This window comes from Hyperoodon ampullatus (assembly GCF_949752795.1).
Source record: "Hyperoodon ampullatus genome assembly, chromosome: 16".
Taxonomy (NCBI): domain Eukaryota; kingdom Metazoa; phylum Chordata; class Mammalia; order Artiodactyla; family Ziphiidae; genus Hyperoodon; species Hyperoodon ampullatus.
In genome coordinates, this window is record NC_136929.1 from 75563873 (window position 1) to 75581566 (window position 17694).

The 17694-nt window shown below is 51.8% G+C and overlaps 2 protein-coding genes across 2 annotated transcripts in view; both read left to right on the plus strand.

Moving 5' to 3' along the window:
• Positions 1 to 499: 499 nt before the first annotated feature.
• On the plus strand, positions 500 to 7048 carry LOC307065093 (complement C1q and tumor necrosis factor-related protein 9; the record flags this gene model as incomplete). Its single annotated transcript, XM_079721879.1, has 3 exons — positions 500 to 665; positions 4754 to 4816; positions 6276 to 7048. The coding sequence occupies 3 exons, from the start codon at positions 500 to 502 to the stop codon at positions 7046 to 7048; spliced, it is 1002 nt and encodes a 333-aa protein (XP_079578005.1).
• A 3395-nt stretch (positions 7049 to 10443) lies between these two features.
• The window catches only part of MIPEP (mitochondrial intermediate peptidase), a gene marked incomplete at its 5' end in the record, with an annotated part of 144406 nt that continues 137155 nt past the window's right edge, over positions 10444 to 17694 (plus strand). Inside the window, 3 exons of the mRNA XM_079721694.1 lie at positions 10444 to 10581; positions 13665 to 13838; positions 17139 to 17227. Of these exons, the coding sequence (XP_079577820.1) occupies positions 10444 to 10581; positions 13665 to 13838; positions 17139 to 17227 (401 nt within the window). The remainder of the gene's footprint in view (positions 10582 to 13664; positions 13839 to 17138; positions 17228 to 17694) is intronic.

The window sequence follows — 17694 nt, forward strand, 5'->3', positions numbered from 1 at the left end:
CGGGAGTCCCTGCCCTCAGCTCTTCTGGGTGTATACCCAGGAGTGGGATTGCTGGGGCAAATGCTAATTCCATGTTTGCTTTACTGTTCAAAATGTGCTTTCATGCACAATGTGCTCAAATTTGGTTTTTACAGTAGCCCTGTGAGGGAAGCATTATTCTCTTCTCTGGCTGCAAAAAGGGGTTTGCCCAAAGTGAAACGGTCAGTTGGAGTTTCTTTGCCCAAAGCGAAACAGTCAGCGGGGGTTTCCTGACTTGGAACGTGGCTCTCTCCTGGATCGCCCACCATTAGAGTCTCCCCAGTCACACGCGTCCTTCCAAGGACAGTGTCCTTCGGTTGTGAGCGGCCAGTCTGCTCCCAGCTGCCCCCCTGACCCGCCCTGACCGTGCTGTCCGAGCTCGGCCACTGCAAAGAGCAGAGGCTTTGTCCGTGGCCCCGGCGACGAGAGTTTTTCCCTTCAGACTGTTTCCCTCTTTCCGTTCAGGTCTGTCATCTGAGCCATGAGGATCTGGTGGCTCCTGTTCGTCTCTGGAGTCTGCGCAGGGATGGTGAACTCACAGGACAGCTGCAGGCAGGGCCACCCTGGCGTCCCCGGGAACCCGGGGCACAATGGATTGCCCGGGAGAGATGGACGTGATGGAGCAAAGGGAGACAGGGGGAACGCAGGTACCCACCGCCTGTGCCCGCAGCCGCCCTCTGCCCGTCCCCCGTCCTGTCACCTCCGTCCTTCATTCATTCATCGCCTGTGTGCTCACCCCTCCCACCCATCCACCCATCCACCCATCCATCCATCCATTGCCCAGAAGACACGGATGGAGAGCCTGCTCCGGCCAGATCCAGGCTGGCTGTGGGGTACAGGGCAGCACGAGCCATGAGGACCCCTGTCCTCCTGGGCTTTCCCACTGAGCGGGGCTGCCTGTCTGCTGGCCACCATCTCCGATACTCCAGGGCCGTTTTCAGGAGCTTGTGATGTCATAGATCTTTCTGCCTCAGGCGACAGGTATGAGGGATTTTTGGCACCGGGTCCTGGAGAGACATCGGGCGGCTAGATCTCTGCAGAGAGCACCCAGCACGGTGCAGGCCTTGCCGTGAGGCAGGCGGCGCGGAACGCCAGAGAACAGGAAGGGTCCCGGAGCCGCACAGCCGCTGCTCGGGTATCTGTGCTGTGTCCCGGGACCTCCCCACGGTTTGGGGACTTGGGAACAGGATCCAGCCTCTGGGAGGGACAGTCCCAAAAGCCAGGATGTGTGAGTGCTTTCCGTGACAAAAACCTGTAGGCTTGATTTCTGAATGGGGTTCTTGAGCCCTGGTCTCACCATAGGGTCATACAACTAAGATGTAAGCAGAGGACCCATCTGGGTGCAGGAAGAAAACATCGAAACTTCTACTGACATCTTAAAAGATACATTTAGGTGAAGACAAAATTGAGCTTTTTTTTTTTTTTTTGCGGTACGCGGGCCTCTCACTGCTGTGGCCTCTCCCGTTCCGGAGCACAGGCTCCGGACGCGCAGGCTCAGCGGCCATGGCTCACGGGCCCAGCCGCTCCGCGGCATGTGGGATCTTCCCGGACCGGGGCACGAACCCGTGTCCCCTGCATCGGCAGGCGGACTCTCAACCACTGCGCCACCAGGGAAGCCCCCAAAATTGAGCTTTTAAAATGTTTGCTCTATGAATCCGTGTGAATGGCCTCACTTGGTCGGTTTGCAGATACACACGTCTCATTTGAGGCCTGGACCATGTCCCGTGGGAAGAGTGGTGGCCCACAGTGTGAGCAGGCTGGCCGGGACCCTCCCGCGTTCACTGACCTTCAGCGTGTTGGGATGTTTTTCACTAAGTGTGCCTGGACCAGGGGGTTCTCAGATGATGCTGTTGAACTATCACAGAGAGATGGGTGCTGAAAATACTCCCGCAAAAAAACTGACGGTTGAAGGTGAACTTGATAATGCAAGCAGTAAAGAAGCCTGAGAAGGGCAGAGCTGCCATTTCTATTCTTAATGTGAATTCTTCAAACGTGCATTAGAAGGAAAAAACGATGATGAAGGTCCGTCAGAGCTGTCAAGACGCCTGCCCCCCCGACCTGGAAGTTATTATAACTGTGGGCAGGTGAATTTCCATTTACCTTCATTGAGATGCCCTTGTCCTGACTGTGGATGTCCCAAGGGTATCGCAGACTCATAGGAAGCTGCACACCAATGAAGTAAGGCATTTCAGGACTTGTGAGAAACGTGAACACAAGCCGCTGTCATTTTTCTCAGTACGTCGTATGAAAGCTTCACCAAACTTAATGATAAACATTTAGAAGCCTCTTTTGATATTTCTTAATTATACCAGGGAATTAGATATTCCTCTGGCAATATTAAAATGGCATAATACACAAAAAGCAGTTTCAGGATGGACTGACATTAATGCTTTGCCAGCAAATGCTGTTAGAAAATGGATTTTGAAAAAGCCTTTAAGATTTGGGGAAACAAGAATTACTCAGTGTGGGAAGTCTGCTGTACAGATGTGTGACATTCCAGGCGTTTGTAGGTGTTTCCCTGCTCAGGGCGTTTGTGGTCTAGCGTTTACTGCGGGGGCTGGATGGGGCAGCGGGTCACCAGGGGCAGTGTCCCTTCTCCCCAAGCCCCACCTGCACTTGGCGCTGGGCTTTCCTACCGGATAACACCACCTCCAGTGAGTCCACGCCGCTTTGGAGCATTAGGCCCGTCTCATTTCTGGGGAGTGAAAGGCCCTGTCCAAGTGAATGGCAAACCCTCCATCTTATTGAAATCCATCCCTTATCCTCCCGCTGGGACCACGTGTGTACATGTATGTGTACATGTGCGTACACGTGCGTGCGTGTGCCCGCACACGCGCACAGGATGCCCTGTGTCTTCGAGATCCCTCCCCCCCCGCCCCCGTCACTCCCACGCCCCTCCTCACCGCGAGGACCGCCTTGGACCCACCAGCGGGCTGGGCCGGGAGGAGAGGCGCAGGAAGGCATCGCTCAGGTGATGCTGTCGGAACCTGGCTCCGCTGCCCTCCAAGCGTGACGGCCCGATGCCGGCCTTTCTCCTGGGCGGCTCTTTGTGGGCCTCCTGTATCATCCCTCGGAGAGGACGATGCACTCGCTGCCTGCACCCCCGGGGCTGGGGCACGTGCTCTCCGCGGCTGCAGTTTTCTCACCTGGCTCCACGGAGGCGCCTGCCACCGAGGGAACCTTGGCGCTTGCGCAGCGCTGGGCAGCCTCGCCGGCTTCTCCTTTACACTCTTCTCGGTGGAAGTGTTGCATCCGTATCCGTGACTCAAACTTCGGGCTCACAGCCTCGCTTTCTCTACAAACGTCTGAGTCCCCTTTGCTCCAGAGCCGAGGCAACATTTCTGCAGGCCAAGGGCGCGGGTGGGGGCCAGGTCACAGGCCCCCGCCTGGCGCTCATCCTCTCTCTCCGGCTCAAGGGCACATGTGTGCGCTGGGTGGTCTATCTCCAAATTTGGGAGGTTTAATTTAAAACGCTCGTTATAACATATTTTATACACACAGAAGAAGATAGATGGAGAGAGAAGACAGATGCTCCTGTATCCAACACCAAATTTCTCTATCTCTCCGCTACTCATTCTCTCTCCTTCTTCCTCCACGGTCCCCGTTCTTTCAAGTTTCACATACTTCCTTAAGACTTGCACGCTACATAGATAGTTTATTTAGATTATATACAACACACATGTTTCTTAGAAGGATATTATATCACATTTCTCACACTAAAAATTAACTTAATCTTTGTCTTACCGTTTTCAAATGTATTTGTGTGTATGTTTTATTTTTTTAATTTATTTATTTTTTGGCTGCGTTGGGTCTTTGTTGCTGCATGGGGGCTTTCTCTAGCTACGGCGAGCGGGGGCTGCTGTTCATTGCGGCGCGCGGGCTTCTCCTTGCGGTGGCTTCTCTTGTTGCGGAGCACGGGCTCCAGGCGCGTGGGCTTCAGTAGCTATGGCTCGTGGGTTCAGTAGTTGTGGCTCGCGGGCTCTAGAGCGCAGGCTCAGTAGTTGTGGCGCACAGGCTTCGTTGCTCCGCAGCACGTGGGATCTTCCCGGACCAGGGATTGAACCTGTGTCCCCTGCACTGGCAGGCGGATTCTTAACCACTGTGCCACCAGGGAAGTCCCATGTGTATGTTTTATAATGAACATGTTTTTAGAACATTACCTGTACATAGCTTACAAACATACATGTGTGGACATAACATAGGATGCTGGTGCTCGGGGCAGCCTGTTCTGAGCATCAGGACTCCTGGGTGCAGCAGAACCTCATGGCCTGATGTCCCAGTGGGTCTCCACGGCACCTTGACCACCACTGTAAGGCGCTAGAGAGATCCTTCTGGAACCCTCCCTCCCATCCCAAGTAGTGTGGTGTAACCATGGTCATCTGCGCTTTCATAGGAGGCTAGTACTTCCACTCCACTCCCCACAGAGTGATGGAAAAGGAGCACAAATGACAAAGCCCCCCCGCCAAGTCCTTGTCACGTGAGAAACATGCAATCGTGATCATCATCCGAGCTGGCTGCTTGGGAAGCCCACCCATCCACTGCACAGCCCGCTTCTTGGCGCGCTCAGAACCCTTGCTGCTTGCCCCTGCCTGCCCTCCCCCAGCAGGTCTGTGAGGGGTGGGGTGTGCGGGTCAGGCTGGGGCTCCCCGGGACCCTCCGTCGCTGACTGGGACCCACATCGAGGGAAACTGGAGCTAGAATTTTAACTTCTGCCTATTTTCTCATTTTCCATCAGGCGAACCAGGACATCCTGGTGGCCCAGGGAAGGACGGGATGACCGGAGAGAAAGGAGAACCAGGTCAGAGATGGCTTTCCATCCTGCTGTGCCCGCAGCCGGAGCCGTCAATGATAGGATAGGAATTATTAAGTGCTTACCAAGGACAAGTCCCTTACGAGGCTCCAAGGATGCTCCAGTGAAAAAGGCCGCACGGTCCTTTTCTCCAGAAGCTCAGGGTTCACTGCAGAGATGGGCAGACTTTCCATAAAGGGCCAGATAGTAAATATTTTCAGCTTTGCGGGCCACAGGCTCTCGGTCACAACTACTCAGCTCTGCCGTCATAGGGAAAAGCTGCGTAGAGGATGCCTTAGTAAGTGGGGCTGCGTTCCATTGAAACCTGAATTTTACATACTTGTCATGAATCTCAGAACATGATTTGTGACCATTTAAAAGTGTCAACTGTTCTTAGCTTGCGGGCTGTCAAAAACAGGCGGAGGCTGGCTGTGGCCCGCGCTCCATAGTTTGCTGAAGCCTGATTTAGCACTGGGCCCTGAGGCGGGATGCTGGATTCTGACTCAGTGTCCCGGGTGGCACTGCAGCAGAAGGTGGCACTTGAGCCGGGCCCTGGAGGCAGGGAGGATGCTGGCAGCTGTCGCCGAGGGGGAGGGAGGATGGTTACCACGGCAACACGAACAGTGTTCTCGCCCCACTGGGTCGTTGTAAGTGCCTTCCATGTGCTGACTCACTTAATACAACAGCTTGTAAAGGAGGCACTTTATTATCCCAGCCGTACAGGTGAGGAACCAGGTGTAGCTGGGGAATCAGCTTGTGCATAAGCGGTGGCGACTGGGCTGGATCCTGGCGTCTCACTCCCGAGCCGGGGCTCGGGCCACGGCTGTCCAGGCAGGGCGTTGGGAAGCGGGAGGCGCCGGGGAGCGGGGAAAGCAGAACCACGAGAGCGCCACGCGCCGGGCGCCGGGCGCGGTGCACAGGCCGGCAGACGCGGCGAGCAGTGAGCGCCCGCCCAGGACGCCCTGACTCCAGTGAGGGGCGTCTCGGGGGGGCGTCACGTCATCAGGGCTGCGCGTCAGCTACCAAAGCAGCCCTGGTGAATCTGCTGTTTGCCTTCTTCCCTCTTCCGAAGATGTGTCCCCTCAGGGACAGGCAGAGAGCTGTCATTTCTTTTGTTTTTGGCCGCTTCGCTCGGCACGCGGGATCTTCATTCCCCACCAGGGATTGAACCCGCGCCCCCTGCACTGGAATCGCAGACTCTTAACCCCTGCGCTGCCAGGGAAGCCCCAAGTAACTGTCATTTCTAACGTGAGCCCCGATGCTGATGTAGTAGAGTCAAAGGGTGTTTTGTGCACATGTGTGTATCTGCACAGTTTAGGAGTGAATTAACTTTCAAACCCTGAGCATATGCTGAACCCGTGTGCTGCCTTATCTCATTCGCTTGCTCAATAATAGAAAAACCAAAGTTGTTTTCACAAGCAGAGATTCACAAATCATCTCTCCCTCCGTTCTTTCTTGTCCTACCTAGGAGCCGATGGAAATGTTGAAGCAAAGGGCGTCAAAGGTGATCAGGGCTCAAGAGGCCCCCCAGGGAAACACGGGCCAAAGGGACTTGTGGGCCCCATGGGAGAGAAAGGCCTCAGAGGAGAGACTGGCGCCCAAGGGCAGAAGGGGGAGAAAGGCGACGTGGGTCCCGTCGGTCCAGAAGGGCCAAAGGGCAGCACCGGACCTTCGGGCCCAACTGGTTTACCCGGCCCCGTGGGCCCCACTGGAAAGCCGGGTCCCAGGGGAGATGCCGGCCCCTTGGGGCCCCAGGGTGAGCCTGGAGCCCGGGGAATGAGAGGCTGGAAAGGGGATCGAGGAGAAAAAGGGAAAATTGGGGAGACGCCAGCCTTGCCCAAAAGCGCCTTCACCGTGGGGCTCACGGTGCTCAGCAAGTTCCCTCCATCAGACGTGCCCGTCAAGTTCGACAGGATCCTGTACAACGAGTTTGGCCACTACGACGTGGCCACGGGGAAATTCACCTGCCACATCGCTGGCGTCTATTACTTCACCTACCACATCACCGTTTTCTCCAGGAATGTCCAGGTGTCTTTGGTCAAAAACGGGGTAAAAGTCCTGCACACCAAGGACGGTTACACGAGCTCCGAGGACCAGGCGTCCGGTGGCCTCGTCCTGCAGCTGAAGCTCGGGGACAAGGTGTGGTTGCAGGTGACGGGAGGCGAGCGGTTCAACGGCTTGTTTGCGGATGAGGACGACGACACCACGTTCACGGGCTTCCTCCTGTTCAGCGGCGCGTGACGGGTCGGGGGGGGGTGGGGGTGGCGGGGAGCGGCTATAACTGTCTCTCCATCTGCCCGAATCGGCTTGCTGAAGATGTTATTTGATGATTTTACCACGTTAATTGTATCACCACTGTCATAACCATAAAAAGGTGAAAGTGGGAAAGTGATTCCTAAAACTGAGTCTATAGAGCTCACTATCCTTCCAAGAGTAAATGTAAAAATACCTGCTCTGTTTATTACAGTGTATTTGATATTTTCCCTCATTCCCATGACCTGAAGAATCCTTTGCTCGGGCGTTCCTTGTGGGGAGTGTTTTGATATCATTTTAGTGCTCGAAGGAGCCGTGTGATGATGTATCGCCCATCTGAGTTCCTGAGGACATTCCAGGGAAAGAAAAGGAAGTGTTTATTCCATCTGTGACTAATAAGAGTTTGGGCCGGTGACAATGGCACAGCCCAGGAAACTGCAGGACACTCTGCTCACTTTCTATCTTGGGTTTTCATCACCATTCAACTCAACAAACAGTTGTTAGTAAACTGTTTGCCAAACTTGACTCTGTTTTAGTTTTCCTCTGTATCCACAGTTCCGTTATCTGCAGATTCAACCAACCATGGTTGGAAAATATTTGAAAAAAACAAAAATCAGGGGCTTCCCTGGTGGCGCAGTGGTTGAGAGTCCGCCTGCCGATGCAGGGGACACGGGTTCATGCCCCAGTCCGGGAAAATCCCACATGCCGCACAGCGGCTGGGCCCGTGAGCCATGGCCGCTGAGCCTGCGTGTCTGGATCCTGTGCTCCGCAACGGGAGACGCCACAACAGTGAGAGGCCCACGTACCGCAAAAAAAAAAAAGGAAGTTCCAAAAAGCAAAACTTGAATTTGCCAACCTGGAAACTGCTGACATAGCATTTACACTGTACTAGGTAACTTAAGTAATCTAGAGGAGAACTGCCCTGTGGTCCAGCGAATATCCCCTCCTAAAATTCTGGAAGCGTTGACTATGCTTACGTTAACTCCATACACTTTTCCATTAGCTGAGAGCAACTAATAAAGAAGCAAGAGGAGACAAGCCCGGTGCACATTCAAGCGACAGCATCTTCCAGACCACAGCCTGGGACTCTGACGGACTTACAGCCATTCTCTCCACACGTCAACCAAGTCAGCGCAGTTGTTACAGTATCTTCATTCCTTGGGGAAATGGGAATTTTCTGAATTACCATTATAAGCAGTCAGCACTGCTATAGATGAAAAGGTGAAAAATTACTTGGTTTTGGAAAACTTTGGATATATGTGGAAATCATTTCTGTTTATAGGTATTTTATTGGCTTTCCTTAATGTATGTTTCTTCTAGAACAGAGCCAGGACTTGGGTGAAGCACGTGAGACACCCCAAGTCCCCCACTTGCCTTGGTGCCCTAACGTTGGCCCAGCTGTAGGGACTGATCATTTTCTTTATTGAGCCAGAGTGTCCTTATGCTTTGGCTTCTTTCAATTGCAATAAGCCAAGCTGTTTTTCCCCAAGTGTTAAGTCTGGTGTTGTTATGGACCAAACAATTCGTGTACTAACTCCCTTCTATTTAGGGTCAGAACTTTATAGGTGAGATAGGCGTAAAGGAAAAAAGTACAATTTATGACCAGAACATTGGATACAAGCTTTCGTAAAATTCTTTTTTTTTTTTGCAGGGCAAATGTAGAAGATGAAATGTAAAACATGTTATAAAGAACTTCAAAAGGATAAAGTTGATTGGGGAGGTGTCTGATCTGCCATTTGGAATTATCTCTCATCTGCTGTCTGTGGATCTGGTCTGCAGTTTTTACAAGTCTAACTACGCCAGGCTCCCTGAGACTCAAGACACCTCATTAACGTAGCACACAAGTCAGCATCCTTCGAGGGTGTTTTTACACTTCAATGTTTGCATTAAAAATGGTTAGGAACAATTCTGGGCTAAAGAAAAGCTCTCAGATTTGAAACTCCTTTTAAAAAATATGATAAAGTAAGTAGTTTTGTCACATATATTGATGAATATTTTTACATGGCAGATTTGACATCTGTGTAAGGGCCTGCCGCGCAGGCCTGCGATGTGGGGTGGCCGTCCCCAAGGACCAACCAGCCACAGACGAAGCGGTATTAATCGTCACGGAGTTAGGACTTTGGGGATTTTAAATAATTTGGAATCTTTGATGAAAAAGTCAGCAGAAGATGAAATCACGACTTACCGTATGTACACAAACAAACGCAGAATTTCTAGTTAAGCTGTAGAGACTTGTGTAAGCGTACCCCGGCACTTGCCTTTACTAAATGTTCATTGTTCTCTATCTTTTTATCACTGGGGCTTTTTCTCCCCACCAGGCTACTCTGAAAACAAACTCCGTTTAAAAGTAAATTGTTGTGAGGACGGAAAGGGGCGGGTTAGAAGCCCGCCCCAGTTGGCCCTCGCTTCTGGCCCCCTGGAACTTCAGAGAAGGTTCCGGGGCTGCTCACACCCAACAGGTGTTCCCAGGAGCAGACTCTACCTCAGGCCCACGCATTCAGGTGAGATACAAGGTTCTGTCGGCGCTGGTCCTTGGTACAGGGACACGAAGCATCCTTCGGCACGGCACGCAATGCCCTGCGCGCCGGGCGCTGGGGGACTGGATCAGGGGCGTCCGGTTCCGCCCAAAGCCGAGGCCCAGCAGCAGGTCCCCGCCCGCCCACGCCAGCCTCCGCGCTGTCCTCCAACAGGGTCATCCTCACGGGCCGTCCAGGGGATGCTCTGAGCTCTGCACAGCCTCCGCTCGCGGTCACCGGGAGGGCGACCCCCGGCCCCACCCCTCACCCTCTCCGCCGCTGCCGTCCCGCCCCCGTACTCCCTCCGTCGGTGACTGCAGCTTGGCGGATTCCACCCCCAACAAGCTGCGTTGTCGATTATGTTATCGATCACTGCGAGTTTACAGTCGATGGATGGAGGTCCACCGACAGCTCTGGCTGCAGGGCTGGGACGTGCGGGCGCAGTGCCTTGCGTCTCGCATCCTCCTGGAGCGGAGGCCGACGGAGGGCGACGGGTCTCGGTTCAGGGTGCCGGGCAGCTATCGGCCTGCCGCCGACGTGTGTTCTCGGCAGCGGGTGCGAGGCTCAGCGCCGCGCAGACCCTGCCATCCCCCCGGCCACGTGGGAGGGCGGGGCGTCCTGCGGTTCCCCCTCCAGGCGCGCGGGGGCGCTAAACGCGACGGCCCGGGAAAGCAGCGGGCGACGCTCTGGCCCTGCGGACGCCGACGTGCGCTGGCCCCGCGGCCTAGTGCCCTTCCCGGAAGCGCGGGGTCACGTGGTAGGCGGGCGCTGCCGTGGAGACGCGGCGCGCATGCCGGCGGGGCTGCGGGTGGCTTCTGGAGTCCGGTTTCGTGGGCCCTCGCGCCGCGGAGCGGCTGCAGCGGCGCGATGCTGTGCGCCCGGCGGCTGGGCGGCCTCGGGGCCGGGCTCCGGGTCCGGTGGGTCAGCACCAGCTGGTCCCCGGTGGGCGCCGCCTTCAACGTCCAGCCGCAGGGCCGCCGTCTGGACCTGTTCGGCGAGCGCCGGGTGAGCGGCCCGCGGGACCCGGGCGGGGTCGTCGGGGTCCGGGCGGCGAGCCCGCCTCGCACGGGAGGGAGGTGTCATTTGCTCTGGGTGACCTTGCGGGCGGACCCCCCTCTAAGGGGCAGGTGCCGGGGGGCGGGGCGACCCCAGGTTCGGGTCCAGCACCTGCCCAGCGAGGGCCCCAGGTGCAGTGGTCCTGAGCGCGTCCCCCGAACTCCCAGCCCTGTAGCTCAGAGCCGGCCCCGGTGAGGCGCGGGCCGCGCGGTGAGCTCACCTGCGGCCTCGGTGTCTTGATACCAGGACCAGCTTCTGTCAATTAGTGTAATTAGTCTTTCCATTGATGCCCGAAGTGACGTCATTAATATTTTCCCAAGCTTTTCGGCTTTGTTTCTTTTTCTTTAAAACACCCAGTTGGAGAAGAGTCTGTTGTCCTCTAAGGTAGTGCAGCCCATCACGTAGATTTTTCCCGGAGAAAATCACTGACTTCTTGTGTTGTTCCTAGTTGTTTGTGTATCTAGGCGGCCCGCTCGGCGTCTGGCATTCAGTAGACACTCATTATTTTTTTCTTTTTTAAAATTTATTTTATTGAAGTCGAGTTGATTTACAATGTTGTGTTAATTTCTGCTGTACAGCGAAGTGACTCAGTTATACACATATACATCCTTTTTCGTATTCTTTCCCATTATGGTTTAGCCCAGGATATTGAATATAGTTCCCTGTGCTCTACAGTCGGACCTTGTTGTTTATCCGTCCTGTGTATAATAGTTTGCATCTGCTGACCCCAAACTCCCACTCCCTCCCTCCCCCACCGCCCACCTCCTGAAACTCATTATTGAATTAATGACTGAATTAAAGGTGAAAGGAAGGAAAGCTTGGAAGGGATTTACCTGTGCCTGCTTTACTTTGCATTTATGGATTTTGTTCACTTTGCACTGTTACTTTTATTTTTGCCTTCTTAATTTTTTCATTATTTCTGCTATTGCCTTTCTTGGAAAGATGAGTCTGGGATATAATTACAGTGAGCCTAATCATGTGAGTTTTTCTTATTTAACGCCCAAATTTCTTTGTTTTAAAATTATTTTATTTATTTATTTATTTTTTTTGCGGTACGTGGCCCTCTCACTGTTGTTGCCTCTCCCGTTGCGGAGCACAGGCTCCGGCCGCGCAGGCTCAGCGGCCATGGCTCACGGGCCCAGCCGCTCCGCGGCATGTGGGATCCTCCCGGACCGGGGCACGAACCCGTATGCCCTGCGTGGGCAGGCGGACTTTCAACCACTGCGCCACCAGGGAAGCCCTTAAAATTATTTTTGAATGAAATTTGCTACACCAACTTCCATGGGGCTAAATAACGTTGGTACTGACATAATTGGTGTGAGAACGAGCACAACCTGTGGGTAATGAGCAAGAAGACGTGAGGGGTAAGCTTGGTTATGGGTGGATGAAGTAGATCTAATTTTAGCTTTATTAATTTTTCTTTTGTACATCATAATTTCAGGTGTTGATATCAGATTTTCAAATACGTGAATTGGTTTTTGATTAAAAAAAGAAACCCAAAGGCTTATGTAGTTTTCTAGTATCACCAAAAATAAAAGTAACTTGGTAGGCTGAGATTTAGAATTGCAAGAGGAGTGTGGGGAGGTGTGCTGAGACGTGAAAATAAAGTCTGTAATTGAATCATATTAAATCATGGTAAAAACCAAATATATTTTTGGTCCTAATTCTGCTCTGCCGCTGCCTGTCTTTATTTTCTCCAACTCGTTAATATATTTTGAAAAGAAGTTAACAACTTCGTGCATCCCTTCTTGCAGAAACAGTGGCCTTGTCAGGCCTGAAAGCTCCGCCTCTTGGTGTTTCCCGCAATTGGCATGTTAGGCATCTCTTGACACAAAGCTGTCTAGGCAGCGGTCTGGCCCTGTTAATTTGCCTCATTCGTGAGTTCCTGCCTGTGTTAGGCCCAGCTTTGGGCAGCTGGTTAAAATGGCGAAGAGCGGGGTTCCTAGTCCTCGGAGCTGCCCTCCTGCAGAGACAAGACTTTCCAATGCCAGTTGCAGTCCACGTGCATGGAGAACGTGTGGGTGTTAGGGATGCTTGGAGCAAGTTCAGGTTGCGGCTTTCCCACTGTTTGCTAGTGACCACAGGCATGTTCATTTAACCTCTGAAAGTGTTACCTTATCTGTAAAAAGGAGATTGATAGTTTGTGCTCTAGGATTGTGTGATTTTACGTGAGAGAACCTGTGTAAAGTACGTGGTACACTTCTGGCATGCCGTCGATGTGTAATAAGTGTTTGTGGTTTTCGTCTGCCTTCCTGGGCGTCCTAACAAGTGCGATCGAACTGGTACAGGAAGATGGTCCTTCCTTCCCATTAGATAGTGACTTTTATCTTTATCAAGGTGTTGAAATGCTTTTGGAAGGTATAAAATTTGCTGCCAGTTTCCGCCTATGACTTGGCTTAGCATGTTTATTAAATCTTTCTAAAATATATATGTACTCAGTAATCAACTCACTGTCCCTATTTCATAGTCTATGGAGTGCTTGATGCTGTGCCCTGGACCTCACTTAGTGCCGGGCAGGGTCTTGAGAACTTACTAACCTTGTTCCTGTGTCCGTGCTGTGAGACACAGCACGTATTGTCATCCCCTCATGCCTGATGAAGAATTAGGCCAAGGAGGAGAGAGAACTCGACCTGGGTCACACAGCTGATAGTGGTTACAGCTGACATCTGTTAAATGCTTTCTGTGTGCCGGGCACTGTTAAAATGTTTTTTAAAAACGTGTATCGTTTAATCCTTGCCACTTCGTGAGTTAGGATCTGTGGTAGTGACAGAGCTGGATTTTGAACCCATATCATTCTATTTTTGTTTTTTATAAAATAATTAAAAATTGAAGAAAATTACATTCTAAAACATTTTTAGTGTCATATGTGGAATGTCGCGGGGAATGTGAAAGTGATACCTGTGATGACAGGTGGCACCATGATATGAAGTTATCAACGAAAACCAAGATTTTGTTTATGAAAAAAGTATTTGTATTGCATACCCCCAGGTCATGTTTTTAGTGATCAGTGGAAACTGTTCTTTGGGTTTCAGGGCCTGTTTGGAGTTCCTGAGCTCAGCGCCCCAGAAGGATTCCGTGTCGCCCAGGAGAAGGCCTTGAGGAAAACGGAGCAGCTGGTGGGCCGCGTGTGCTCCGCGCCGCCGGGGCCCCAGACCGTGCTCATCTTTGACGAGCTCTCGGACTCCCTGTGCAGGGTGGCCGATTTGGTAAGACGCTGGGCATGGGCCGCAGACCGCCTCTCACTTTTGCAAGTTAAGCTCAGTGTATTGGGTTCAGTACTGGACTGTAAAGTTAGGAATATCTGAACTCTGAGAGCTCTTGGGTGTGATCTGTTATAGTGAGGTGTGCTGTTGAATGGGAAGAAGGTACAGGAAAGGTCAGATTTAGTACTCGTACTTTAATATGTATATTTAATAAAACAGATATGTAACATGTAATGGAAGAAAGATTATGCACATGGCAAAGATTCTTCATGTGACAGGTTCTTCATTTATAAAAATGTCTACCAAAATTCTAGTAGAACATTTATCTGTACCTTTACAATACAATTACTTAGAAAAAAACTAGTTTTTATAAGCCTTTTCAGGAATGTCTTTTCTGATCAAAAATAAGGTTTTGACATCAAATTGATTGTATCAAAGGCGTCTTTTCCCCACGTTTTGAAGTTGAGATAGAAGTGCCAGCAGGTCTCTCCGCCAGCTGAGATGCCCACGGCCGAGGTGGAAGCAGGCTTCCCTCTCAGCCCAGGGTGGCCGTGACATCGTAGTGGCGCACCAGCCCCCAGTCGTGGTCACGCCTGCTCCTGTCTGTACAGCTTTTTTTTTTGTTTTAAGTGAAAGCTTTGCTTATCTGCTGGTGCCTGACTTACGTCCTCCCCTATGTGACAGAGGATGTCACAAGCCTGCATCTGACATTAATTTTTTTTTTGCTCTGTTGGGTCTTCGTTTCTGTGCGAGGGCTTTCTCTAGTTGCGGCAAGCAGGGGCCACTCTTCTTTGCGGTGCACGGGCCTCTCACTATCGCGGCCTCTCTTGTTGCGGAGCACAGGCTCCAGACACTCAGGCTCAGTAGTTGTGGCTCATGGGCCTAGTTGCTCCGCGGCATATGGGATCTTCCCAGACCAGGGCTCGAACCCGTGTCCCCTGCATTAGCAGGCAGACTCTCAACCACTGCGCCACCAGGGAAGCCCACAGCTCTTTCTTTACGTTCATTCTACGTGCAGCTTCACCCTGGCCGGGCACTGGGAGTGTGGTCCGACCTCGTGGAGCTTATGTTCTGGTGCTGGCTGTTTTGTAGCTCTTATAGGCACTGGACCCAGCTAAGAGCTTCACCTGGATTGACTGATTCAGCCTTCTGGGCATATCTCCACCTGTCGATGAGGAAAGAAAGGCACTAAGAGGTTAAGTTCTCCGGCCCGTGAGTGGTGGAGCTGGGCTTCACGTCCAGGCAGTCTGAATGCAGAAGCCTCACTCTCCATGCTTCCAGGGCTGCTGCCGCCCGGGCCAGATGGAACCTTACCTGGAGTGGCAGGAAGCGCCTCCCCATCTTGTGAGAAAGTGTTTATTTTCAAAATTATTATGCAGTAAAATCGACTTCTTCTAAGGGATGGTGCAGGTCTGTGCACATGGACTCTGTGTGCACGTAGCCGCCCCGCGGTCAGGCTGCGTAACTCTTCCATCACCCCCAGAATGCTCCCTGTGCTTCGCGCCCACCTCACCTCTCACCTCTGGCAACCTCTGATCTGTTCTCCATCCCCGTAGTTTGTCTTTTCTTACGTGTCAGGTAAGTGGAATCATATTTACCGTTTGAGGCTGACTTTCTTCACCAGAGGGGCAGCTCCCCGTCTGTGGTTTCCTTCTTGCTCTCAGCGTCTGCGCTGAGCCAGTCACACCTCCGCTGTCCTAGACCCACAGCTGCAGGTTTCCCAGTTGTAAAGAGATCGGCAGAGTATCCATCCTGAAGGGCTTTCCTGAGGGCGAAGTGAGCTGTGCCGCGGGCTCCGGTTCTGTCCCTCCAGGATGTGCTCAGCGAGGGCTCGTCTTGTTGGGGGATGTGGGAGACGTACTGTCAGAAAAGAGGTTTTGAACCGTCTCTGCTTAACGGTGCCACTGAAATCTGAAAGGAAAGCGCTGGTCAGCAAATTTCACTTATTTGTAATTGAGTATTGGCTTTTGCGGTCAGAAATCCCAGAACTTACTGGGTGTTTGTTGTCTTAGCCTCTGTCTTAATTAACCAGTGTTCTAGCATTTTTTCCACATTTCCACTTCTGCTCTTCACTTTTCTGCCCCATAGCTTGCCCTGTTTTTGAAGTTTTTTATATTTATGAAGTTTGGTAATGTCTCATTCAAAAAGACTAGGATGTGATTTATACATGTAAATCTTTGGGTCAAAAAGCTCATAGAATCTTCTTCCTTTTTTGAATTTTTAAGATTTTACCGGCTAGTGAGATCAATACCATGTAAGGCATGAGTTTTATAAACTGGTCATTTTGTTTTCTTTTTCTTTCTTAACACAGTCCCCGTGGAACTTATTTTCCTCACCACTTTCACAAACGAGTTTTAAAACGTATGCAGGTGTTTTGAATTTTAATATTGATTGTAAATTGTGCAGCATGCAGATGAGTAATTTATATAGCATCTTTTAAAGTTTACACAGCTCACTTTTCAGGTGCCTTAGTGCAGATGTTATCCTACTGTTATGTCAAATGTTGTATCAAACTATGGATTTATATGTTTCTACATTAAAAACTTTGATAATAAAATTAGGACATTTTACTTTGTGGTTTTATTTCACGTTATAGCCATACATGTTGTCTTCATGAGAATGAAGAAAATATGCAGTATTTTGTAGTTTCCCTGCATTTCTGTTTTGCAGTGTACTGCAGTTAACATGAAAACTAAAATCTAGTTTTATGAGATTTCATTAAAAAAAATAAAAAAGGGATTCTGGCTTAGTTAAATTCTAAGGTCAGTGTAACAGCTCTAGTCCTGTGCCAGATAGGCTGCAGCTGGGGATTCCTATTTACTTAAAGGCAGTCTTTGTTCTCTGCACAAGGGCTAGAATGCAGTTAACTCAGCCTTGAAAGGACACCAGGTGTGAGCGTTAACTAGAAGCGCCTCCAAGCGATGTTCCATGGGCCAGGTAGGAACACTTAGGTAGAAAGCTCCAGATTATTTGAAGCGAGAGTCTGCCCTTTTGAATGATAGAAGTAGGAAGAATTCACTTGGTTTTTACATTTGTAGGAGGGAGACTTCTCTAAAATAAAGTCAGTAAGAGTATTTTGGAAGGTATTTGGAAATGAAACGAACTTGGTTCCCGGGAATAACAGAATTAATGAATGTTCAGGAAGAAGCTGCTTCTCCCACCGGTTTGGGAAAGTTCCAGTAATGGAAATGCTGGGTCCAGGCAAATGGCACATTTCAAAGCTCACGTTTTCATTTTCGCCCTCAAACCCTGGAAGCAAGCTCCCCATCAAACGCCCTTTTGCTTTTGTCTCCCCTCCATTAGGCCGATTTTGTGAAAATCGCTCACCCCGAGGCAGCATTCAGAGAGGCCGCGGAGGAAGCTTGTCGGAGCATTGGCGCCACGGTGGAGACGTACGTGTGCCTCTCCTCCCGGACCGTGCTGGGCCGCGGGGTCCCCGGGTCTGTGCCCCAGGTCGTCTGTCTGCAGGGCTTGCCCCGGCGGTGGGGGGATGGGGCGTGGGGTTGGTGTATGAGCCGCAGGGCTGCCCGGGGCGGGCGGGCGGGCGGGCGGGTGGGGGGAGCCCGCGGCCTGACTCTGGGCCGCCTCCCTGTCTGCTGTCCCTCGGTTTCCTCACTGGTCAGGGGGGTGGTGGAGTGATCTGTGTCTCAGGGCTGCTGGGAGGAGGACGAGACGGTAAATGCAAAGTGCTTGTGGTGCTGGGGGGCGCGCGGCCGACGCCCCGGGTCCTCGTTCTCCTCGATGATGGGATCGTCAGCGTCTCGGGGGCGGGCGGGCAGCGCGAGCTGGCAGATGGCCGTGCGGTGGAATCGCTGTCGCCCTAGAGCTGTGGCCACAGGGCGAGAGGTCAGCGTGGTCA